Source organism: Phyllobates terribilis, unplaced genomic scaffold (genome assembly GCF_046119375.1).
Source record: "Phyllobates terribilis strain yellow unplaced genomic scaffold, ASM4611937v1 Scaffold_4__5_contigs__length_816908805, whole genome shotgun sequence".
NCBI lineage: Eukaryota > Metazoa > Chordata > Amphibia > Anura > Dendrobatidae > Phyllobates > Phyllobates terribilis.
The window spans coordinates 11164097-11188496 of record NW_027362764.1 but is presented as its reverse complement, the minus strand read 5'-3'; the positions used below and the strand labels follow the sequence as shown (position 1 = coordinate 11188496).

General features: G+C 52.6%; 1 protein-coding gene across 2 annotated transcripts; it reads left to right on the top strand.

Moving 5' to 3' along the window:
• Positions 1-4972: 4972 nt before the first annotated feature.
• Positions 4973-24214, top strand: LOC141264812 (zinc finger protein 181-like). Of its 2 annotated transcripts, XM_073677152.1 has the most exons (7): positions 4973-5111; positions 6514-6640; positions 6959-7048; positions 7209-7265; positions 8718-8802; positions 22242-22333; positions 23832-24214. In XM_073677152.1, the coding sequence occupies exons 1-7, from the start codon at positions 5016-5018 to the stop codon at positions 24053-24055; spliced, it is 771 nt and encodes a 256-aa protein (XP_073533253.1). In that variant the 5' UTR covers positions 4973-5015; the 3' UTR covers positions 24056-24214. The 2 variants fall into 2 exon arrangements, with proteins under 2 accessions (XP_073533253.1, XP_073533254.1); XM_073677153.1 differs by lacking the exon at positions 22242-22333 and having other exon boundaries at positions 23832-24033.
• Positions 24215-24400: the final 186 nt, after the last annotated feature.

Genomic DNA, 24400 nt, shown 5'->3' with positions numbered 1-24400 from the left:
TCTTGACAGACACAATGACTTCACTCCATCTTCAGGGGTAAGTACACCCCCCCCCTTTCCCGTCCCCCCTCCTCTCTACTATGCGAAATCGTCACAGTGTACCCACAATACCCTCTTGAGCCACCTCCTATCAAACCTGATGCCACGTACCTGGTAATAACAGCAATGAGACCCTACCACCCAAACTATCTAAGCAGCCCCCGCATGGACACAGAGCAAACTGAAAAGAAGCCTACGTAGCAGCTGTCAGTACTGTATGTCTCCACCATGCCCGGCGTCCCTCATGCTGCCCATGCACCAACTTTCCGGCGAATTAGATCGACATCAGTCACCTTGGGTAGCCCTCAATCCGTTCTGTACTTCCAGCAGCTACACTGGCTCTAATGAAGCAGACCTCCCACGGTGCGTGCGCGCCGACCTACGAGCACCGTTTACAGTTGTTACCATGACTACCTGTCTCTACTATGTCTGGCTTCCCACTTACTGCCCATGCGCCAACCCCCCCCCCGGCGAGTCAGATGTACAGCTGTCACCATGACTACCTTTTAACCCTTACAGGGCGTTCTGCAGCTACACTGGCACTAACGTATCAGATCCCCCACACACTGCACAAGCGCCTACTGACCAGCTCCGATACCATGACTACTTACAAGCCGGCAGCTTCCCCTAACAGGGGCACACTAGCGCGGCGTCACGCCCCCTTCTGGTGACGCGCTTTCGGTTTGGCGCCTGCGCTCCCTGCAAAAAGCCCGCGCTCCATCTGCTATGCCACATCCCCCTCTAGTGAGGCGCGGGAGCGCCGCTACACCCTCCTCCAGTCAGGATACTGGCTCCAGTAGTGCGCACATACATGTAACACTGGATCCGCCGACTACCCAATCTACCTGCTGTCACATGTGCTCTCAAGCACTCCATTAGTAACCCTCCCTTAATATATTCCCTCCAGGCTTGTGGTCCTCAAGCACCTGGACCTTTACAAGGTGGCCTTAAGTAGTGCACTATTCCCCTTCCTCCAACTTTATGGATCTTTTCTAATGCATTATACCCCTACATTGCCTTTTAGGTCTCCAGCTCTGTGGTCCCATCACTCACTACAACTTAAACCCCAGGTTTTGCACAAACCAATACAAAGGATTTTTACGCTTATATCTCTATAGGAATATGGGATTGTATATACCAATACAATTGTGTATCCCCATGCTCTCATGTCCCTTCTCCGTACTCCCTTTTCCTCTTCACCCCTTTTCCCTCCACCTTTCCCTCTCTCCCCCCCTTTTCCGCTCTTCACCCTTTTCCCTCCACCTTTCCCTCTCCCCCCTTTCCTCTCTTCACCCCCTTTTCCCTCTCCCCCCTTTCCCTCCACCTTTCCCTCTCTCCCCCCCTTTTCCGCTCTTCACCCTTTTCCCTCCACCTTTCCCTCTCCCCCCTTTCCTCTCTTCACCCCCTTTTCCCTCCACCTTTCCCTCTCTCTCCCCTTCTCCGCTATTCACCCCCCTTTTCCCTCCACCTTTCCCTCCCCCGCTTTTCCTCTTTACCCCCCCTTTTCCCTCCACCTTTCCCTCTCCCCTTTCCTCTCTTCACCCCCCCTCTTCCCTCCACCTTTCCCTCTCTACCCCTTTTCCCTCCACCTTTCCTCTCTTCACCCCCCCTCTTCCCTCCACCTTTCCCTCTCTACCCCTTTTCTGCTCTTCACCCCCCCTTTCCCTCTCTTCACCCTCCCTTTTCCCTCCACCTTTCCCTCTCTACCCCTTTTCTGCTCTTCACCCCCCCTTTCCCTCTCTTCACCCTCCCTTTTCCCTCTCCCCCCTTTCCTCTTTTCACCCCCCCTTCCCTCCACCTTTCCCTCTCCCCCCCTTTTCTGCTCTTCACCCCCCTTTTCCCTCCACCTTTCCCTCTCCCCCCTTTTCCTCTCTTCACCCCCCTTTCCTCTCTTCAACCCCTTTTTCCTCTCCCCTCCTCCTCCCCCTTTCCCCACCCTCCCCTTTTCCTCTCTTCACCCCTTTTCCCTCCACCTTTCCCTCTCCCCTTTTCCTCTCTTCACCCCCCCTTCCCTCCACCTTTCCCTCTCCCCCCCCTTTTCCCTCCACCTTTCCCTCTCTCCCTTTTCCCTCCACCTCCCCCCCTTTTCCTCTCTTCACCCTTTTCCCTCCACCTTCCCCCCCCCCTTTTCCTCTCTTCACCCCCCTTTTCCCGCCACCTTTCCCTCTCCCCTCCTTTTCCTCTCTCCCCCCTCCCCTTTTCCCTCCACCTTTCCCTCTCTCCCCCCTCCCCTTTTCCTCTCCCCCTCCCCCTTTTCCTCTCTCCCCTCCTCCCCTTTCCCCCCCTTTTCCTCTCTTCACCCCCCTTTTCCCCCCTACTTCTACCACATGTTGTTTTTGCTACTCTGTTGTTTTACTATGATTGCAATCAATTGGATTTACCCTTATGATTTTATTTATTGTCTGAATTGACATAATGGGATTTACATACCTACTCTCCTCTTTTACAGTAGAGACAGAAATGAATAAGGCCACGTAAAAGGCCGAAACGTCTTCTCTTGAGTCGCCACTCACTATTGGTTTGATATTATTATTTTCTTTCTGGGTTTGTTGTACCAATAAATGAATTTTGCTTTTCTTCTCCTGAGAGGACGATGAATTAATTCACACTGTATCCCGGACTTCCCATGCCTATGGCATCTGCACCTTGCCTCTGACGGAGCGCACGCCGATTATCTCTACTGCTCACAGATGATTCAGCGGATGGAAGCGATCTGGTTGAAAACGTCTGGTTAACGGGATTGAGCTTACACTGACACGTATCTTCCTCAGCATTGAACACAGATCATAATGTGCCTTGATCTTTTATCAGCCCGAGTCCCACCCACACCCCTCCTTGATGACCTCACATGGGCCGAGTTGTGGACTGTTCTCCACCCTTCAGGATTTTATGAACTTCCCAACTTATGCGATAACTCCTCTCCGGATGATCGCAGAAGTTCGAGATCACAGTCATAATTTTTATCAGGATTTTACTGTTACCCACAGACCAAACATGACCTGGCTGCTGTCAGCGATTTGCACTTTATTGATTTGTGGCTTATAGGCAGGGGTTACAGTTAGGAAAAAATATGCATCTACTTCCCCTTTTAGCTCTGAAGCCGAAACGGTAAAGGATGATGGCCGTCTCCCCAGGACCGTGGCCGCCTCTCCGGGACTATAGCCGTCTCCCTGGGACCATAGCCGTCTCCACGGGACAGTGGCCGCCTCTCCGGGACTATAGCCATCTGCACGGGACCATAGCAGTCTTCCCGGGACCATAGCCGTCTCCACGGGACCATAGCCGTCTCCACGGGACCATAGCCGTCTCCACGGGACCGTGGCCGCCTCTCCGGGACTATAGCCATCTCCACGGGACTATAGCCGTCTCCCCGGGACCATAGCCGTCTCCACGGGACCATAGCCGTCTCCACGGGACCATAGCCGTCTCCACGGGACCATAGCCGTCTCCACGGGACCATAGCCGTCTCCAAGGGACCATAGCCGTCTCCAAGGGACCATAGCCGTCTCCACGGGACCATAGCCATCTCCACGGGACCATAGCCGCCTCCCCATGACCGTGACCGTCTCCACGGGACTATAGCCGTCTCCACGGGACTATAGCCGTCTCCACGGGACTATAGCCGTCTCCCCATGACCATGGCCGCCTCTCCGGGAGTATAGCCGTCTCCACAGGACTATATCCGTCTCCCCGGGACCATGGCTGCCTCTCCGGGACCATAGCCGTCTCCACGGGACTATAGCCGCCTCCACGGGACTATAGCCGCCTCCACGGGTCCATAGCCGTCTCCACGGGACTATAGCCGTCTCCACGGGTCCATAGCCGTCTCCACGGGACCATGGCCGTCTCCACGGGTCCATAGCCGTCTCCACGGGACCATGGCCGTCTCCACGGGACCATGGCCGTCTCCACGGGACCATAGCAGTCTCCTCAGGACTATAGCCGTCTCCCCATGACCGTGGCCGCCTCTCGGGGACTATAGCCATTTCCACGGGACCATGGCCGCCTCTCGGGGACTATAGCCATTTCCACGGGACTATAGCCGTCTCCACGGGACCATGGCCGCCTCTCGGGGACTATAGCCATTTCCACGGGACTATAGCCGTCTCCACGGGTCCATAGCCGTCTCCACGGGTCCATGGCCGTCTCCACGGGTCCATGGCCGTCTCCACGGGTCCATGGCCGTCTCCACGGGTCCATGGCCGTCTCCACGGGTCCATGGCCGTCTCCCCGGGACCATGGCCGTCTCCACGGGACCATGGCCGTCTCCACGGGACCATAGCCGTCTCCCCGGGACCATAGCCGTCTCCCCGGGACCATGGCCGTCTCCACGGGTCCATGGCCGTCTCCACGGGTCCATGGCCGTCTCCACGGGTCCATGGCCGTCTCCACGGGTCCATGGCCGTCTCCACGGGTCCATGGCCGTCTCCACGGGACCATGGCCGTCTCCACAGGACCATAGCCGTCTCCCCGGGACCATAGCCGTCTCCCCGGGACCATAGCCGTCTCCCCGGGACCATAGCCGTCTCCCCGGGACCATAGCCGTCTCCCCGGGGCCGTCAGACATGGGCTTCTTTCCTGGCGGACCTGCAGAGGCCTCTCTCACCTCGCTGGCCCCGGCATTGTAATCAGGATTCCTCACTCCACCATATGTCACCTGTGTGATGGTCACTGGCAGAGTGTCAGAGCCCGGGGAGGAGGGGGTTAATGCTACGATGTCACATGTTCTATCAGCGTTATCTCTCAGCCTCCCGGCCCAGCAGTAAGCGGCTCCGCTCCCTCCGGCGGCCGAGTGACCTCTGCTCCAGAGCAGGCCCCTGAGGAGGAGACGAGAGCACGGCCTCCGACCATCACGGCCTCCGCAACTCCCATCATGCCACTGACGGACGGCGCTTCTGACGTCACCACACGCACTGTGCCCACAGCTAACATGGCACCGGCTGACTTCCAGGTTAGGCCCCGCCTCTTCCGGTCATATGGCGGTGACGTCACGCCGCCGCTGGACCGCTCCAGTGCAGCATCAGTCAACGATATTATGGGAGACGATCCCGGAGCCCGGAGGGACAGCGATGGTGAGAGCGGCGCCCAGTGCACTGCGAGCATTCCGGGGAGCTGTGCCACCTATACTGGGGGGAGGGGAGGGAGAGCTGTGCCACCTATACGGGGAGGGGAGGGAGAGCTGTGCCACCTATAGGGGGGAGGGGAGGGAGAGCTGTGCCACCTATACTGGGGGGAGGGAGAGCAGAGCTGTGCCACCTATACTGGGGGGAGGGGAGGGAGAGCTGTGCCACCTATACTGGGGGGAGGGGAGGGAGAGCTGTGCCACCTATACTGGGGGGAGGGAGAGCAGAGCTGTGCCACCTATACTGGGGGGAGGGGAGGGAGAGCTGTGCCACCTATACGGGGAGGGGAGGGAGAGCTGTGCCACCTATACTGGGGGGAGGGAGAGCAGAGCTGTGCCACCTATACTGGGGGGAGGGGAGGGAGAGCTGTGCCACCTATACGGGGAGGGAAGGGAGAGCTGTGCCACCTATACTGGAGGGAGGGAGAGCAGAGCTGTGCCACCTATACTGGGGGGAGGGGAGGGAGAGCTGTGCCACCTATAGGGGGGAGGGGAGGGAGAGCTGTGCCACCTATAGGGGGGAGGGGAGGGAGAGCTGTGCCACCTATACTGGGGGGAGGGGAGGGAGAGCTGTGCCACCTATACTGGGGGGAGGGGAGGGAGAGCTGTGCCACCTATACTGGGGGGAGGGAGAGCAGAGCTGTGCCACCTATACTGGGGGGAGGGGAGGGAGAGCTGTGCCACCTATACGGGGAGGGGAGGGAGAGCTGTGCCACCTATAGGGGGGAGGGGAGGGAGAGCTGTGCCACCTATACTGGGGGGGAGGGAGAGCTGTGCCACCTATACTGGGGGGAGGGGAGGGAGAGCTGTGCCACCTATAGGGGGGAGGGGAGGGAGAGCTGTGCCACCTATACGGGGAGCGGGAGGGAGAGCTGTGCCACCTATACTGGGGGGAGGGGAGGGAGAGCTGTGCCACCTATATGGGGGAGGGCAGGGAGAGCTGTGCCATCTATAGGGGGGGAGCTGTGCCACCTATAGGGGGGAGGGAGAGCTGTGCCAGCTATAGGGGGAGGGGAGGGAGAGCTGTGCCACCTATAGGGGGGGGGAGAGTGTAGGGAGAGCTGTGTCACCTATATGGAGGGGAGGGAGAGCAGAGCTGTGCCACCTATACTGGGGGGGAGGGGAGTGAGAGCTGTGCCACCTATACTGAGGGGAGGGAGAGCTGTGCCATCTATACTGGGGGGAGAGAGGGAGAGCTGTGCCACCTATCCGGGGGGGAGGGGAGGGAGAGCTGTGCCACCTATCCGGGGGGGAGGGGAGGGAGAGCTGTGCCACCTATACGGGGGAGGGGGACTGTGCTCTGTACCTGGTGAGTGTGCAGTGCACTCAGTGCTGCGCTCCGCTCTCTGCAGATCTCGGTCCGGTTTGATGACGTGGCGGTTTTCTTCACTGAGGACGAGTGGCGCAGTCTGGAGGAATGGCAGAAGGAGCTGTACAAGGACGTCATGAAGGAGAATTACCAGACCCTGGTGTTTGTGGGTAAGTGCCACACGTGGGGCCCCTCCAAACCGTGGCCCCACGAGCCTCGCCCCGCCGTCCACCCACTCACCTGCTCGCCCTACCGCCTCTTGCCCCCTTCCCGCTCTCCTGCTCTTCCCGCTCCCTCGCTCGCCCCCCCTTGCTCGCCGCCCGCTGGCCCCTGCTGGTCGCTACTGGCCCCTTGCTCACCCCCTTCCCGCTCCCCTGCTGGCCTCCCGCTCCCCTCCTTGCTCCCCTCCTTGCTCACCCCCTCGCTCCCCTGCTCGCCCCGCTACCTTCCTCCCTCTCGCCCCATGTGACGTTTTCTGTTTCTTTCAGATCAGCCGGAGATCATGTCCAGGCTTGAGAGGGGAGAAGACCCCTGTATCAGGGCACAGGAGCAATGCTCAGAAAACCCCGCCCCCACAGGTGATGGGAGGAGCCACATGACATCATTGATTTAGTCTTTCTATATGGTGGGAGGAGTTTTAAGGTTTGGATTATGGGAGGGGTCAGTAAATAGTGGGTGGAGTCTTTGATTTCTGCATATTATTATGTTTTCTTGGTGAATAACATTCATCATCTACAGAAAGAAGCGAACGAGCGGAGGAGGAGCTGGACATGGAGCTGCAGATCGACTGCCCAGGTGCACACCGGAGTACACCCCCTCATCACCCCGCGTACACCCCCCCCCATAACCCCGAGTGCACCCTCCCCTCCCCGCGTACACCTTACCCCCCCTATCACCCCGAGTACACCCCCCCCTCATCACCCCGAGTGCACCCTCCCCTCCCCCATCACCCCAAGTGCACCCTCCCATCACCCCGCGTACACCCTCCCCCCCTCATCACCCCAAGTACACGCTCCCCTCCCCCCCATCACCCCGAGTACACCCTCCCATAACCCCATGCACACCCTCCCCCCCTCATCACCCCAAATACACCCTCCCCCCTCATCACCCCGAGTACACCCGCCCCCCCTCCCCTCATCACCCCGGGCTCGTCTACTGCCCCGCCCCACGAGCTCATCTGCCCGGCGTTGCAGGGGGTCTGTGTGTCTTGGCGACATGGGGGGGTCTGCCTGCTCTATCGGGGGGAGGCCGCTCGGCGTCATGGAGGGGTCTGCCTGCTCCGTATCAGGGGGCAGCCGCTCGCCGTCATGGAGGGGTCTGCCTGCTCCGTATCGGGGGAAGGCCGCGGCCGCTCGGCGTCATGGAGGGGTCTGCCTGCTCTGTATCGGGGGAAGGCCGCTCGGCATCATGGAGGGGTCTGCCTGCTCTGTATCGGGGGGCGGCCGCTCGGCGTCATGGAGGGGTCTGACTGCTCTGTATCGGGGGGCGGCCGCTCGGCGTCATGGAGGGGTCTGCCTGCTTTGTATCGGGGGGCGGCCGCTCGGCGTCATGGAGGGGTCTGCCTGCTCTGTATCGAGGGGCGGCCGCTCGGCGTCATGGAGGGGTCTGCCTGCTCCGTATCGGGGGGCGGCCGCTCGGCGTCATGGAGGGGTCTGCCTGCTTTGTATCGGGGGGCGGCCGCTCGGCGTCATGGAGGGGTCTGCCTGCTTTGTATCGGGGGGCGGCCGCTCGGCGTCATGGAGGGGTCTGCCTGCTCTGTATCGGGGGACGGCCGCTCGGCGTCATGGAGTGGTCTGCCTGCTCCGTATCCGGGGGCGGCCGCTCGGCGTCATGGAGGGGTCTGCCTGCTCCGTATCCGGGGGCGGCCGCTCGGCGTCATGGAGGGGTCTGCCTGCTCTGTATCGGGGGCGGCCGCTCGGCGTCATGGAGGGGTCTGCCTGCTCTGTATCGGGGGTGGCCGCTCGACGTCATGGAGGGGTCTGCCTGCTCTGTATTGGTGGGCGGCCGCTCGGTGTCATGGAGGGGTCTGCCTGCTCTGTATCGGGGGGAGGCCGCTCGGCGTCATGGAGGGGTCTGCCTGCTCCGTATCGGGGGGCGGCCGCTCGGCATCATGGAGGGGTCTTCCTGCTCTGCATCGGGGGGTGGCCGCTCGGTTTCATGCAGGGGTCTGCCTGCTCTCTCGCTGGTGAGTGGCGCTTTTCGGGCGGGTGCTGCCTCCGGGGTGACGGTCTTGTCTTTGTCTTGCAGAGGAGCTGCTGGAGGAGGAGGCGGAGGAGCAGCCGCAGTGGGATATGCTGGACATACTGATATTTCTGGACGAGCTCTTTGACCTGTAGGCGGCGCTGTCTGCGCAGTTTTTCTCTTTGCTTTTATTAAATGGTTTATTTTGTAGGTTGTCTCGTCTCTCTATGCCGTGGGGAAGGGGCCGCATCGCTCGCATGTCCTCTGCTGCTGTGGTTCCTTCCGTTCTCCTCTGAGGGGTTCAGAGGATTGGATCTCGGTCACCGGAGGAGCAGTGTCTGTCCTGTCATAAGACCCTGGTGTCCGCTGCTTGGATGGGACGCTGCTGACCGCGCTCCATGGAGCTCTGCCTCTGGGGTCCATTACAGGAGAGCTGGCGGAGACTGAGGAATTAATGGAGAACAGCAGGACCTTATGGTTGTGGAACTTTCCCTTTAAGAAGGTTCATGACGTTGTCTCCACTCCCTGTCAGCCCAGCCCTGTAGCCGGGGCTATACCTGCGCTGTCAAGAAGCAGCCCTCCGCTGCCTCCAATCGCCAGGACAGTACGCAATTTACCAATGATGATTGATGGACGCTATATTATTTATTATTATAGCGCCATTTATTCCGTGGCACTTTACATGTGAAAACGAGTCACTGTCTGGTCCAGGAGGAGCGAGGACCCTGCCCGTGAGGGCTCACAGTCTACAAGGGATGGGTGAGGATACAGTAGGTGAGGGTAGAGCTGATCGTGCAGCGGTATGGTGGAGCGAGGACCCTGCCCGCGAGGGCTCACAGTTTACAAGGGATGGGTGAGGATACAGTAGGTGAGGGTAGAGCTGGTCGTGCAGTGGTATGGTGAAGCGAGGACCCTGCCCGCGAGGGCTCACAGTCTACAGGGGATGGGTGAGGATACAGTAGGTGAGGGTAGAGCTGGTCGTGCAGCGGTATGGTGGAGCGAGGACCCTGCCCGCGAGGGCTCACAATCTACAAGGGATGGGTGAGGATACAGTAGGTGGTAGAGCTGGTCGTGCAGCGGTATGGTGAAGCGAGGACCCTGCCCGTGAGGGCTCACAATCTGCAAGGGATGGGTGAGGATACAGTAGGTGAGGGTAGAGCTGGTCGTGCAGCGGTATGGTGGGGCGAGGACCCTGCCCGCGAGGGCTCACAGTCTACAAGGGATGGGTGAGGATACAGTAGGTGAGGGTAGAGCTGGTCGTGCAGCGGTATGGTGGGGCGAGGACCCTGCCCGCGAGGGCTCACAGTCTACAGGGGATGGGTGAGGGTAGAGCTGGTCGTGCAGCGGTATGGTGGAGCGAGGACCCTGCCCGCGAGGGCTCACAGTCTAAAAGGGATGGGTGAGGATACAGTAGGTGAGGGTAGAGCTGGTCGTGCAGCGGTATGGTGGAGCGAGGACCCTGCCCACGAGGGCTCACAGTCTACAAGGGATGGGTGAGGATACAGTAGGTGAGGGTAGAGCTGGTCGTGCAGCGGTATGGTGGAGCGAGGACCCTGCCCGCGAGGGCTCACAATCTACAAGGGATGGGTGAGGATACAGAAGGTGAGGGTAGAGCTGGTCGTGCAGCGGTATGGTGGAGCGAGGACCCTGCCCACGAGGGCTCACAGTCTACAGGGGATGGGTGAGGATACAGTAGGTGAGGGTAGAGCTGATCGTGCAGCGGTATGGTGGAGTGAGGACCCTGCCCACGAGGACTCACAGTCTACAAGGGATGGGTGAGGATACATTAGGTGAGGGTAGAGCTGGTCATGCGGCGGTGGTTACTGCAGGTAGTAGGCTTGTCGAAACAGGTAGGTCTTCAGGTTCCTTTTGAAGGTTTCCACGGTCGATGACAGTCTGATGTGTTGGGGTAGAGAGTTCCAGAGTAGAGGGGAAGCACGGGAGAAATCTTGTATACGATTGTGGGAGGAGGAGATGAGAGGGGAGTAGAGAAGGAGATCTTGTGAGGATCGGAGGTTGCGTGTAGGTATGTATCGGAAGACTAGGTCACAGATGTATGGAGGAGACAGGTTGTGGATGGCTTTGTATGCCATGGTTAGGGTCTTGAACTGGAGTCTCTGAGCAATGGGGAGCCAGTGCAGGGATTGACAGAGAGGAGAGGCCGGGGAATAGCGGGGAGACAGGTGGATTAGTCGGGCAGCAGAGTTTAGGATAGATTGGAGGGGTGTGAGAGTGTTAGAAGGGAGGCCACAGAGCAGGAGGTTGCAGTAGTCGAGGTGGGAGATGATGAGGGCATGCACTGGTCTTTTTGCGGATTCATGGTTGAGGAATGTGCGGATCCGGGAGATATTTTTGAGTTGGAGTCGGCAGGAAGTGGAAAGGGCTTGGATATGAGGTGTGAAGGAGAGTTCAGAGTCCAGGGTTACCCCGAGGCAGCGAGCTTGAGGGACTGGGGAGAGTGGGCAGCCATTGACGTTGATAGATAGGTCAGGTGGGGGGGAGGTGAATGAGATGGCGGAAAGATGATGAATTCTGTTTTATCCATATTAAGTTTTAGAAATCTAGCAGAGAAGAAGGATGAGATACCGGACAGACATTGTAGGATTCTGGTTAGTAAGGAGGTGATATTGGGTCCAGAGAGGTAGATCTGTGTGTCATCGGCATAGAGGTGATAATGAAACCCATGAGACTCTATGAGCTGTCCCAGGCCGAAGGTGTAGATGGAGAAGAGCAGGGGTCCTAGAACTGAACCTTGCGGGACACTGACAGATAGGGGGCGAGATGAAGAGGTGGTGTGTGAGTGGGAGACACTGAATGTCCGTTCTGTTAGGTATGAGCTATGTATCTAATGTATGTTTTTCTCAATATCTGACATGAGATCAGAATAAACCTTTCCCGTTTTAGGACAATTAGGATTTTACCATAATGTTTAATATTTGCCAAATGCCAGAATAATGAGAGAGAGAAGGTTTTAAGGAATTTTTATTACTTAATTGAAAGTCAGAAGTTTCCATGCATCTCATTAGTATTTGGTGCCATTGCCCTTACACTGAATGACTTGGGTCAGACGTCTGGGATCTCCTTCCACAGCTTCTCACAATAGTTGGTTGGAATTTGGGCCGATTCCTCCTGACAGAACTGGTGTAACTGATCCAGGTTTGGAGGTTGCCTTGCTCTGGTGTACCTGATCCAGGTTTGGAGGTTGCCTTGCTCTGGTGTACCTGATCCAGGTCTGTAGGTCGCCTTGCTCTGGTGTACCTGATCCAGGTTTGGAGGTCGTCTTGCTCTGGTGTACCTGATCCAGGTTTGGAGGTTGCCTTGCTCTGGTGTACCTGATCCAGGTTTGGAGGTCGCCTTGCTCTGGTGTACCTGATCCAGGTTTGGAGGTCGCCTTGCTCTGGTGTACCTGATCCAGGTGTGTAGGTCGTCTTGCTCTGGTGTACCTGATCCAGGTCTGTAGGTCGTCTTGCTCTGCTGTACCTGATCCAGGTCTGTAGGTCGCCTTGCTCTGGTGTACCTGATCCAGGTCTGTAGGTCGTCTTGCTCTGGTGTACCTGATCCAGGTCTGTAGGTCATCTTGCTCTGGTGTACCTGATCCAGGTCTGTAGGTCGTCTTGCTCTGCTGTACCTGATCCAGGTTTGGAGGTCGTCTTGCTCTGGTGTACCTGATCCAGGTCTGTAGGTCGTCTTGCTCTGGTGTACCTGATCCAGGTCTGTAGGTCATCTTGCTCTGGTGTACCTGATCCAGGTCTGTAGGTCGTCTTGCTCTGCTGTACCTGATCCAGGTTTGGAGGTCGTCTTGCTCTGGTGTACCTGATCCAGGTCTGTAGGTCGTCTTGCTCTGCTGTACCTGATCCAGGTTTGGAGGTCGTCTTGCTCTGGTGTACCTGATCCAGGTTTGGAGGTCGTCTTGCTCGGCGCTCGCAGCCTTTTCAGCTTTGCCCATAAATTTTCAATAAGATTGAGATCAGGGCTGTATGATGGCCGCTCCAGAACATTGACTTTGTTATCCTTAAGCCACTTTGTTACCATTTTGGCAGTATGCTTCGGGTCATTGTCCATTTGGAAGACCCATATCTGCCCAAGCTTTAACTTTGTGACTGATGTCTTTAGATGTTGCCATCATCTTCACAAGGTCTTTTGCTTTTGTCCTTGGGTTGATGTGCACATGTCGGACCAAAGCACAGTCATCACTAGGACATAGAACCCATCTCCTTCCTGAGCGGTATGATGGCTGGACATTCCCATCTTGTTTGTACTTGCGTATAATTGTTTGTACAGATGAATGAGGCACCTTCAGCGATCTTCAAATTGTACCCAAGGATGAGCCAGACTTGTAGAAGACCACAATTCTCTTCCTGATATCTTGGCTGATTTCTTTAGACTTTCCCATGATGCTACACAAATAAGCAGTGTGTTTCAGGTGTGCATTAAAACACATCCACAGGTGTGTCTCTAATTAATTAACTCAGATGTTGCCAAAAAACATACCAGAATCCTCCAAACACATGACATCATCATATGGGCCGTCCAGAATTGTTTAAAGGCACAGTAATCTTAGTGTATGGAAACTTTTGACTTTGCAGTAAGTAATAAAAATGCCTTAAAACATTCTCTCATTATTCTGGCATTTGGCAAATATTAAAAATGATGGTAATTCCCTTATTTTTCGCCCCTTATTTTTAAGAAGATCCTTACGTTCTAGGCTAGATACTATTTTGTAGGCTTTTTTTTAAGATTCCCGTCAGGATAACCTCTCTTTGCCAGTCTGTCACAAACTTCACTGGCCTCCATATCAAACGCAGTATTATCCGTACAGTTTTGTTTCGTCCTAATTAATTCCCCATATGGAATATTGCGCTTGATACGCGGCGGTTGGCAAGAATTGGCCTGCAGAATACTATTACTAGCCGTCTCTTTTCTATAGGGTTATTTTTACTGTATTGAGAGATTTGTCACCGTTTAATTTAAAATCAAAAAAATTTATTTCTCTAGAATCAAAACAACGTGTAAATCTCAAATTGAAATCATTGTTGTTGAGATTTTCTACAAATTTCAACGCTTCCTCCTGTTTGCCTCCCTATACCAGGAGAAGGTCGTCGATAGATCGACCGTACCATGTGATTGTGGGGCTGTAAATATTGTTCTCATTGTAGATGTGTTGCTCCTCCCATTTGGCATTACTATGTTAACGTATGGCTTCAGGGGTGCAGTTTACAGAGTAAGATGAACAGAGCTATTCAATTTTATATATTTAATCCAGGAAGATAGGCAGTGTTTATAAAAAGATGATACAAAATGGGGACTAAACCATACAGCCTATACAGTTACATAAAATAAAAAGGATTAACAAAGAAACTTACTAAACCTGGGTTACGGAAATGGCTCAGATTTATGGAGGGAAGACCTTCAGTGAACGTGGATCAGTCCTTGCACAGCAATGTCTCTTCCTGGCATTGAACGAGGATCATAATTGGCATTGGCTTCTTAATCGCTCAAGTAACACCCACACACCTTCCTGCTGGGGACTGATAACAGGTAGGGACTTCAGAGGACTATAGGATGTGTATTAGGCTTTCCCACTATCAGTATTCGGTCAGTATCTTCACTCAAGTGGAAGCCAAAACCAGGTGAGGAACAATCAGAGAAAAGGTCTAATAGAAACAAGTCACCAATTCTGCATTTATCGCCCACTCCTGAGAACAAATACTGACCGAATACTGATAGTGGGGCCGTGGCCTTAGTCTTAGAAAATTATGAGATTCCCATCTTTTACAATATATTTGCCCCTGAAGGTCCCCAGCAGGAGATATTCCCTTCATCTTTCTTATCTATACATGGATAGCAGACATGGCATAGACATTGTCATCTATCTAGCTGATATCCATTTGGTGGACTCCGACCATCACCAACCATGCTTTGTGTTCGTCATTTCATCAGGTTTCCGAAAACATGACTTTCCTATCTATTATATCAACGCAGTTCATAAAACCTCACTTCATAATTTCTATAAAGTAGACAAAGGGTTTATGTTTTCTTTTTTAGCTGGGACTCTTATCTCTACCGGTCGTAAATCTGCCCTTCTCCACATTCTTGTGCATTTAAGCTAAGATTGGCCTCACATCTGCTAGCCATTAGGATTTTCCGTAATTACCTGTTTCCAAAGGAGGGTCAGCTGCAAAAGTGGTTGTGTAAAGGTAACTTGTTAAGATTGGAAGCTCTTGGTAAGTTGTGAGACTTCTTATAGATTAGCAATCATATCTATAACACTCTGCTTTTGGCAGGCACCTACAGAGAGGAGGCAACGACAAGCTTAGGAAGCTTACAGTCCATTGAGGCATGTGGCCAGGTGACCGATTGGTCCCAACCTAGCGACTCCGAACGTCTCCATGGAGCCACGTGACGGGAGGGTCACAGCCTGACTTCTCCAAACGTATCCATGGGGGTAAGGTTACCGGAGGGTCTCAACCTGGTTTCCCCAAACGTTTCCATGGAGCCATGTGACCGGATGGTCCCAACCTGGCTTCTCCGAACGTCTCCATTGGGCCATGTGACCGGTGAGTCCAAATTCAGGCTTCTCTAAATGTATCCATGGGGCCAGGTGACCGGAGGGTCCCAACCTGGCTTCTCCAAACGTCTCCATGGGGCCAGGTGACTGGATGCTCCCAACCTGGCTTCTCTGAACATCTCCCTGGAGGCCAGGTGACCGGATGATCCCAATCTGGCTTCTCCAAATGTATCCATGGATTTTGGAGCAAATCTGTATTATTCCAGCCAGGGTTGTGGTTCATGAAGCTGGCATCCTGTAGAATCCAAATCTGTGTCACTATGGGAGCGATGGTGCCCTGGCTGTGGTTTTGTCAAGTCACTCTTGATACACAGGTATAGCCACCTCATATAGTTCACAGCTGTCCGTCAAGCCATCATCCACAGGTCAAGGGGAAGGTGTGATCAGATTAACTCACATTGTTTGAGTATTGTCATAGAAAAGGCTGAAGATCGCTCTCTTCCCTCCCTTATATTGTTTGTCACAGTGAGTAGAGCTCACACTCTAACCAATTGCTTCTATGCAAATGGCAGTGCACACAAGAGGTGGCAAACTTAAATATCCAGGCCAATTGCCATACGAAATAGACGCCTTTGAACATGGGGGCTGGAGACTGAAGGAGTAATGTATCTGATTAAGTGGTAAGAAGTATGCCACCTGAGAGCGGTAGGAAACTCCTCATTAAAGCTTCAAAGGGAATCTACCATACTCCTCGCAATAGCCGGGTCATTCTCATTTGCACGTGTCGAATCTGCAGACTCGTAGGCACCAAAATAAAATATGGAATATCGGGAGTTCACAGCTACAGTGATGTGGTGGATGGGCTCAGGACCAACTTTGAGCAGTGGGTCCAAGGACTGTCAGTCACCACCTTCGAGGACCTGAAGGATCTGATGGTGAAGGACCAGTTTCTTCATCTTTGCCCCTTAGAAGTGCGACTGTTTGTACTGGACCAGGAGCTGAAGGAAGCCGCCAAAGCAGCCCAGATTGCAGATGCCTATGAGGCCAACCACATACCGGAGGTGCGGAAGTCCGCCGTCACCGGCTGGAAAAGGGGTAAGCAGACAACCACCCCTGATATTCCAGCCAGCCGACCCTCAGGAGGTCCTGCTCCATCTTACAGCACCCGGCCTGCATTTGACTTGTGACCAAACGGGTCACATCAGCCTTGTCTGTCCGGAGAGGCTGAAAATGAACCCCACACCTGAGACCACAGGGCCTACTGTAGCCATCTTTTTGTGGGTGGGGAGGTTGGCCGAGCCCGTGAGAACTTACAACCGGTTACTGTGGGCAACACCCTTACAGTTGGCCTTAAGGACACTGGCGCAGAACGCACCCTCATCCACCCTGAGTTTGTGTTACCAGAAGAACTCATTCCTGGGAAGACCCTGACTGTCACCGGGTTTGGGGGTGTTTGCTGTCCCATACTGATGGCCCGAGTTTTCCTGGACTGGGGTATGGGGAGGGGGTTAAGGGAAGTGGGGGTGTCGGAGAATCTCTCCACTAATGTGCTATTGGGAACTGATCTGGGACGGTTGGTTGCCCGATACATTCCTGACAACCCTCCCAGATCTGATATGTCATGTGATGCAATTGTCAATAATGTCAATGTGATACATAATAAAAATGTGTGTTGTGGTAAAGGGGAACTCAGCCACATCACGCCGCGGGGTGATGCTGCTGAGGATCCCCTAAAAGGAGCCAGTATCAGTGCTATGGGCAATGGGAGCAGGCACGGACACCAGGAAGCAGATCGTCCCGTGCAGGTGACCAGTGTCACGCGAGATGGTGACATGGTCGGTGGTAGCTGCCCCATGACTAGCACAGCTCCAGAGGTAACGGGAAAGGATGGGGAGAAACACGGGGAGCATAAGGAAAGTGGTCCCGTGCCGCCGACCAGTGTCACGACGGACTGTGACATGGCCGGTCGTAGCTGCCTCATAGTTAGCCCGGCTCCCCAGGTAACAATGAGGGATGGGAAGGTAGGTCCCACAACCGGGCAGGGTGAGGGAAATGTGTGCCCACTGTCTGTCAGGATTATGGGAGGAAGGTACCCATAGCCTGTCAGAGGGGTGGGAAAAATGTACCTTGAAGCGGTCAGGGTGATCGGAAAGCTGGATCCCCAGTCGGTCAGGGTGGTGGGCGAGTTGGGTCCACAGCTTGTCGGAATAGCAGAAAAGGGTGGTTATTCCCCAGAGAAGCCCATCTCTGAACCCCTGAAAGAGAGCGTATTATGGAATCCAGGAAGGGTGGGATGACAGGTAGGCTTAAGGGGCGATCTGAAAATCAGCCCCTACACTACCTCAGAAAGGGGGAGACGTCATAGAAAATGCTGAAGATCGCTCACTCCCTCCAAACCCCTCTTCCCCCCTCCCCTATATTATTTGTCACAGTGAGAAGAGCTTACTCTAACCAGTTGCTTCTATGCAAATGACAGTACACACAAGAGGTGGCAAACTCATTTATCCAGGCCAATTACCATACGAAATAGACGCCTTTGAACATATGGGCTGGAGACTGAAGGAGTAGGGTATCTGATTAAGTGGTAAGGAGTATGCCACCTGAGAGCGGTAGGAAACTCCTCATTAAAGCATCAAAGGGAATCTACCACACTCCTCACAATAGCCGGGTCATTCTCATTTGCACATGTGTCGAATCTGCAGACTCTTAGGCACCGAAATAAAATATGGAATATCGGGAGTTCTATAACTCCAACTGCGATGGGACACATATTTCAGCGGCAGTGTTAGCTAAGGAACAATACGCATATTTTTCTGTATCTGTGAGCCCTCCTGGTGAGCTATAACGCAAAAGTACAAGAATAATGGACGTCAGCCAGGTCATGTGTGGTCTCTAAAGAAAGGTAAATTAGCAATAAAAAAATATGGTATCACTTGCTAACTTCTGCGATCAACCAGCGAGAAGTTATCGCAGAAGTTAGAGTTTTAATAAAACTATGAAAGGCGGAGACCAGCCCACGTGAGGTCATCACAGGGGAGTGTGTGGGCAGGGTTCCCCTTTGACATAAAAGATCCAGTTGAATATGGATCTATACTCATGCCGGGAGATACATATTTGTGTAAGCAGGGGTCAAGTTCGATAATGGTCCATTGGTGTGCTTCCCTCCAACTAAACTGAATCGTTTCTAAGATCGGTCTAGTAAGTTCTTCTATTAATCCCTTTTTATTTTGTGTAACTGTATATGCTGAATTGTCTTGTCCCCCTTCGTAAAATCTTTGTATATTTTTTCATAAACACTGCCTCCCTTTTGGATTAAATATAAAATTTAATAGTTCTGTTTCTTCTGTTCTGTAATCGCTCCTCCCCCGAAGCCATATACGCTATCAGAACGCAGGCGTCCAATCAGGCAGGTAGTTGATTTTATATCTTTTAAACTGATTGGTGGTGGCAGCGAATAATCTTAATTGGGTTATCGTGAAGCTGGCAGTGATCATACAGGGGTATGTACACGTATTTGACGTGTTGGAATTCGGAGGTGTGTACGCCATACGCTCACTGCTCGCTTGCAGATGCGCAGAATCCCTGACAAGTATTAAATCAATCTTACTAGTTTCTCCTCCTTTGCTCTGCAGGTCAACAAGTCACACGGACCCACACAATGGTCAATCAACATATTAACAAGCATTAAAATTACACGAAGCTAAATTAACATAAACCCTGCTGTAAATAAATAAAAAGCAAGTGCATTTAAATAAAAGAGCGTTCTTAGTAACACAGTTTTTGATCAAAAATAGTATAAAAGCTTTCCCACCGTGACACTGCGGTGAACCCGCTCGGGAAAGTCCTACACTTTTATTTATAAGCAGGGTTTATGTTCATTTTGCTTCTTGTAGGTTTTTCGGATTCATGGCCGTTGTGAAACATGCACTTATGTGCTGCATGTATACCAACTTAAACCAAGCTCAAATTTTGTGTTTTTTCTTTGTATTTTTTGCATCCTGTGCAAACTAAGGTGTGGCCTCCCTTCCCAGAGCTGGATAATACATTTAAAAAGCTTTCCTTGGCTGGTGTCCACAGTTTTGGAACCCAGTCCTTTGTCTGCCCTTATTCACACAGAGGTCAACTTTGACACATGGTAAGGTTTTTAATATTAGACAGTGTAGGACTTTCCCGAACGAGTTCACCTTGTCGCGGTGGGAAAGTTTTTATACTAAGAGGAGGAGACCTAGGACTGAGGAATCCCAACAGTAAGAGGAGAGGACCTAGGACTGAACCCTGAGGAATTCCGACAGTAAGATGAGGGGGCCGAGAACTAAAACCTGAGGAACCCCGACAGTAAGAGGGGGCAGAAAACTGATCCTTGAGGAATCCCGTCAGTATGGGGAAGGGACCTAGGATTTAGGAATCCCAACAGTAAGAGGAGCGGGGCCTAGGACTGAGCACTAAGGAACCCGACAGTAAGTGGAGCGGGAAGTAGCTTAGCTCGAGTCGACTTCAGAGAGATTGCACACAGATCCTCTTAGCAAGGGGTCATGTGAATATCACCGGCGCCTCCCTATTGCAAAGTGAAGGTATTTATACACCCAGGCCAGGGTGTTAATTAGCAAGAGGAAGGTAACCACTGAGTCCTAGAGTGAGACATATCTAAGAAGGTGTCTGTAATGCCAAACAAAGAGATCTCCTGCAACCAACTGCAGGGCGATTGTCACATCTGACACACCCGTGACAGGGGCAGAGGACTGATCATTGAGGAACCCCAACAGTAAGAAGAGGAGACCTAGGACTGAGGAATCCCAACAGTAAGGGGAGGGGGCATAGGACTGAACCCTGAGGAATTCCGACAGTAAGATGAGGGGGCCGAGGACTGAAACCTGAGGAACCCCAACAGAAAGTGGAGGGGGCCTAGGAATGAGCCCTGAGGAACCCTGACAGTAAGAGGGGGCAGAAGACTGATCCTTGAGGAACCCTGTCAGTAAGGGGAGGAGACCTAGGATTTAGGAATCCCAACATTAAGAGGAGGGGGTCTAGTACTGAACCCTGAGGAATCCTGACAGTAATGGGAGAGGACCTAGGACTGAACCCTAACAGTAAGAAGGAGGGGACCTAGGACTGAGCCCTGAGGAACCCTGGCAGTAAGGGGAGGCAGTGAGGTTGCGGATGGTCTCCTGTGGGATCTCCTCCCAGACCAGGACTAAAGCATCCGCCAACTCCTGGACAGTCTGTGGTGCAACGTGACGTTGGTGGATGGAGCGAGACATGATGTCCCGGATGTGCTCAATCGGATTCAGGTCTGGGGAACGGGCGGGCCAGTCCATAGCTTCAATACCTTCATCTTGCAGGAACTGCTGACACACTCCAGCCACATGAGGTCTGGCATTGTCCTGCATTAGGAAGAACCCAGGGCCAACCGCACCAGCATATGGTCTCACAAGGGGTCTGAGGATCTCATCTCGGTACCTAATGGCAGTCAGGCTACCTCTGGGGAGCACATGGAGGGTTGTGCGGCCCTCCAAAGAAATGCCACCCCACACCATTACTGACCCACTGCCAAACCGGTCATGCTGAAGGATGTTGCAGGCAGCAGATCGCTCTCCACGGCGTCTCCAGACTCTTGTCACATGTGCTAAGTGTGAACCTGCTTTCATCTGTGAAGAGCACAGGGCGCCAGTGGTGACTTTGCCAATCCTGGTGTTCTGTGGCAAATGCAAAGCGTCCTGCACGGTGTTGGGCTGTGAGCACAACCCCCATCTGTGGACGTCGGGCCCTCATACCACCCTCATGGAGTCGGTTTCTAACCGTTTGTGCAGACACATGCACATTTATGGCCTGCTGGAGGTCATTTTGCAGGGCTCTGGCAGTGCTCCTCCTGTTCCTCCTTGCACAAAGGCGGAGGTAGCGGTTCTGCTGCTGGGTTGTTGCCCTCCTACGGCCCCCTCCACATCTCCTGGTGTACTGGCCTGTCTCCTGGTAGCGCCTCCAGCCTCTGGACACTACGCTGACAGACACAGCTACTCTTCTTGCCACAGCTCGCACTGATGTGCCATCCTGGATGAGCTGCACTACCTGAGCAACTTCTGTGGGTTGTACTGTAGACACCACCTCATGCTACTGTACCTCTAGGGGTGAGAGCAATGGCAAAATGAAAAAGTGACCAAAACAATAGCCAAAAAGGATGAGAACAGAGAAATGGTCTGTGGTCACCACCTGCAGAACTGCTCTTTTATAGGGGAGTATCTGGCTAATTGCCGATCATTTCTACCAGTTGTCTATTCCATTTGCACAACAGCAGGAGACATTGATTCACAATCAGTGTCGCTTCATAACTGGACAGGTGGATTTCACAGAAGTGTTATTGACTTGGAGTTACATTGTGTTGTTTAAGTATTCCCTTTATTTTTTTGAGCAGTGTATATCTCTTAAAAAGGGACGTGTCCCTCTCATATTGGGGGGGTTGACGCATGGCCTAATTATAACCTGGGAAGGGAAGAAGAGCTTGCACTTCATTCCACCTATTCAGCTATGACTTCCTGCTGTGAACAGGTAATTAAAATTGATTATCTGCTGAAGAGCAGGCAAGAAGTCTGTGCTCAATGTATACAAGAGGTTGGGATGTCTAACTTTTGTTGTCTAGGGAAATAAGTTCCCTCTCTTAAAAAGCCACATTTGGCCAAGAACATCATAGGGTACCGAAGTCCAGTTATGAATATTGGGGTTTTTGTGAACAGCGTAGGTCCTTTAGTTCTGGGAGACATATTGTGATGAGGTGACAAACATAACGCATTTACTTACATCACTGGGCAGCCTGTGCATCCAGTCCAATTTAATATCGGACAGATGGATATTGATATATATGCCATGTTTCCTAGATATAGAAAGCTAAAATCATGATTGGAAATATGGCATTGAGATCTCCCGCCTGGGACCTCCAGGTGAGGGGATATACTAAAAATCTGGGATCCCATAATTTTTTGGGACCTAGCCGCATCCCATTGACCATCCCCTATCTAAGGTCACCCCGGATAGGTATGTGGGCGTGACTTTTATCTAATAAAATCTAATTTTTTAATTATTGTCATTGCCAGTCCTGGAAGACACCGGTCGCTGTGGTTCTGTACCAATTCCCTAAAAGGAGCGCTTCCCTCCACTACTATCTGCACCATTTCTGTGACATCAGGTTTAGTACATTTCTTTTAATCTTATGTGACTGTATATACTGTATTGCCTTGTCCATTTTGTATCATCTTTGTATAAACACTGCCTATCTTTCTGGATAAATATATAAAATGTCATAGTTCAATTCCTCTTGCTCTGTAAACCGCTCCCCTATAAATTGGTGGTGGCGGCTAGTAGTTTTTCTTGGGTTATTGTGGAGCTGGCAGAGACCATACCGGGGGTATACATATACAGTGGGCGAATAAGTATTTGATCATCGACCAACCAGCAAGAATTCAGGCTCTCACAGACCTGTTCGTTTTTCTTTAAGAAGCCCTCCTACTCCGCACTCATTACCTGTATTAATTGCACCTGTTTGAACTTGTTGCCTGTTAAAAAGACACCTGTACACACAATCACACTCCAACCTCTCCACCATGGCCAAGACCAAAGAAATGTCTAAGGACACCAGGGACAAAATTGTAGACAGCTTGGTGAGACGGCAACAACTGTTGGCACAATTATTAGAGAATGGAAGATAACCGTCAATCTTCCTCGGTCTGGAGCTCCATGCAAGATCTCGCCTCGTGGGGGCAAGAAAGATTCTGAGAAAGGTCAGGAATCAGCCCAAAACTACACGGAAGTACCTGGTCAATGACCTGAAGAGAGCTGGGACCATAGTCTCAAACATTACCGTTAGTAACACGCTATGCTGTCATGGATTAAAATCCTGCAGGGCACGCAAGGTCCCCATGCTCACACCAGCACATGTCCAGGCCCGTTTGAAGTTCGCCAATGACCATCTGGATGATCCAGAGGAGGCATGGGAGGTCATAGGAGACTAAAATAGAACACCATCCCAACAGTGAAGCATGGTTGGGGAAACTTCATACTTTGGGGGTGCTTTTCTGCAAAGGGGACAGGAAGACTGCACTGTATTGAAGGGAGGATGGATGGGGTCAACAACCTCCTTCCCCCAGTAAGAACACTGAAGATGGGTTGTGGCTGGGTCTTCCAGAATGACAATGACCAGAAACACACAGCCAGGGTAACTAAGGAGTGGCTCTGTAAGAAGCATTTTAGGGTCCTGGAGCGGCCTAGCCAGTGTCCAGACCTGAACCCAATAGAAAATCTTTGGTGGTAGCTGAAACTCAATGTTGCCCAGCGGCAGTCCCGAAACCTGGAGATCTGTATGGAGGAGGGGGCCAAAATCCCTGCTGCAGTGTGTGCAAACCTGGTGAAGATCTGTATGGAGGAGGGGGCCAAAATCCCCGCTGCAGTGTGTGCAAACCTGGTCAAAAACTACAGGAAACGTCCGACCTCTGTAATTGTAAGAAAGGTTTCTGCACCAATATTAAGTTCAGTTTTTCTATTGTATCGAATACTTATTTCATGCAATAAAATGCAATTTAATTATGTACAAATCATACAATGTGATTTTCTCGCTTTTATTTTTAGATTCTGTCTCACAGGTGAAGTGCCCTACGATAAAAATTACCAACCTCTTCATTTTTTTGCAGGTGGGAAAACTTGCAAAATCGACAGTGGATCAAATACTCATTTTCCCCACTGTATATTCCATGTGTTGGAATCGGAGGTGTATATACCATTCACTCACTGTGAGTTCCTCAATAATCGGCCTAGTAGCGGAAGCAGCCGCGGCCTCTTCCATCACTCCTCAGTCAATTGTGTAATTGTCCTGACGATTGGATGCAGCAGAGGGTTGTTCGTGACAAATTGGTAACATCGGGTTTTATCATCAGAGTTTGGTCGGAGTTTCATCACTTTTTCTTGGATGATTTTGTGCAGAGAACGCGGTTCTCAAAACTACAGAGACATGTGAACAACCCCATAGACTGTCAAAGGTACGAAAACCACGGATAGATTTCTTAGGGCAGGGACACACTGCCGTATGACTAGTGCGATGATCCCATGGCACTGAATGGACTGGCCCAACACCTCTCCTGACCTGAGCATGACAGCATGATGGACTATTATGGTTGAGTCAACTTTCTATTTTTTTTCAACTGTTTCCTACTTTTGTACGAGAAGATGAAACCCATCTGTTTGTGTCGCGGCATTTTTCTTG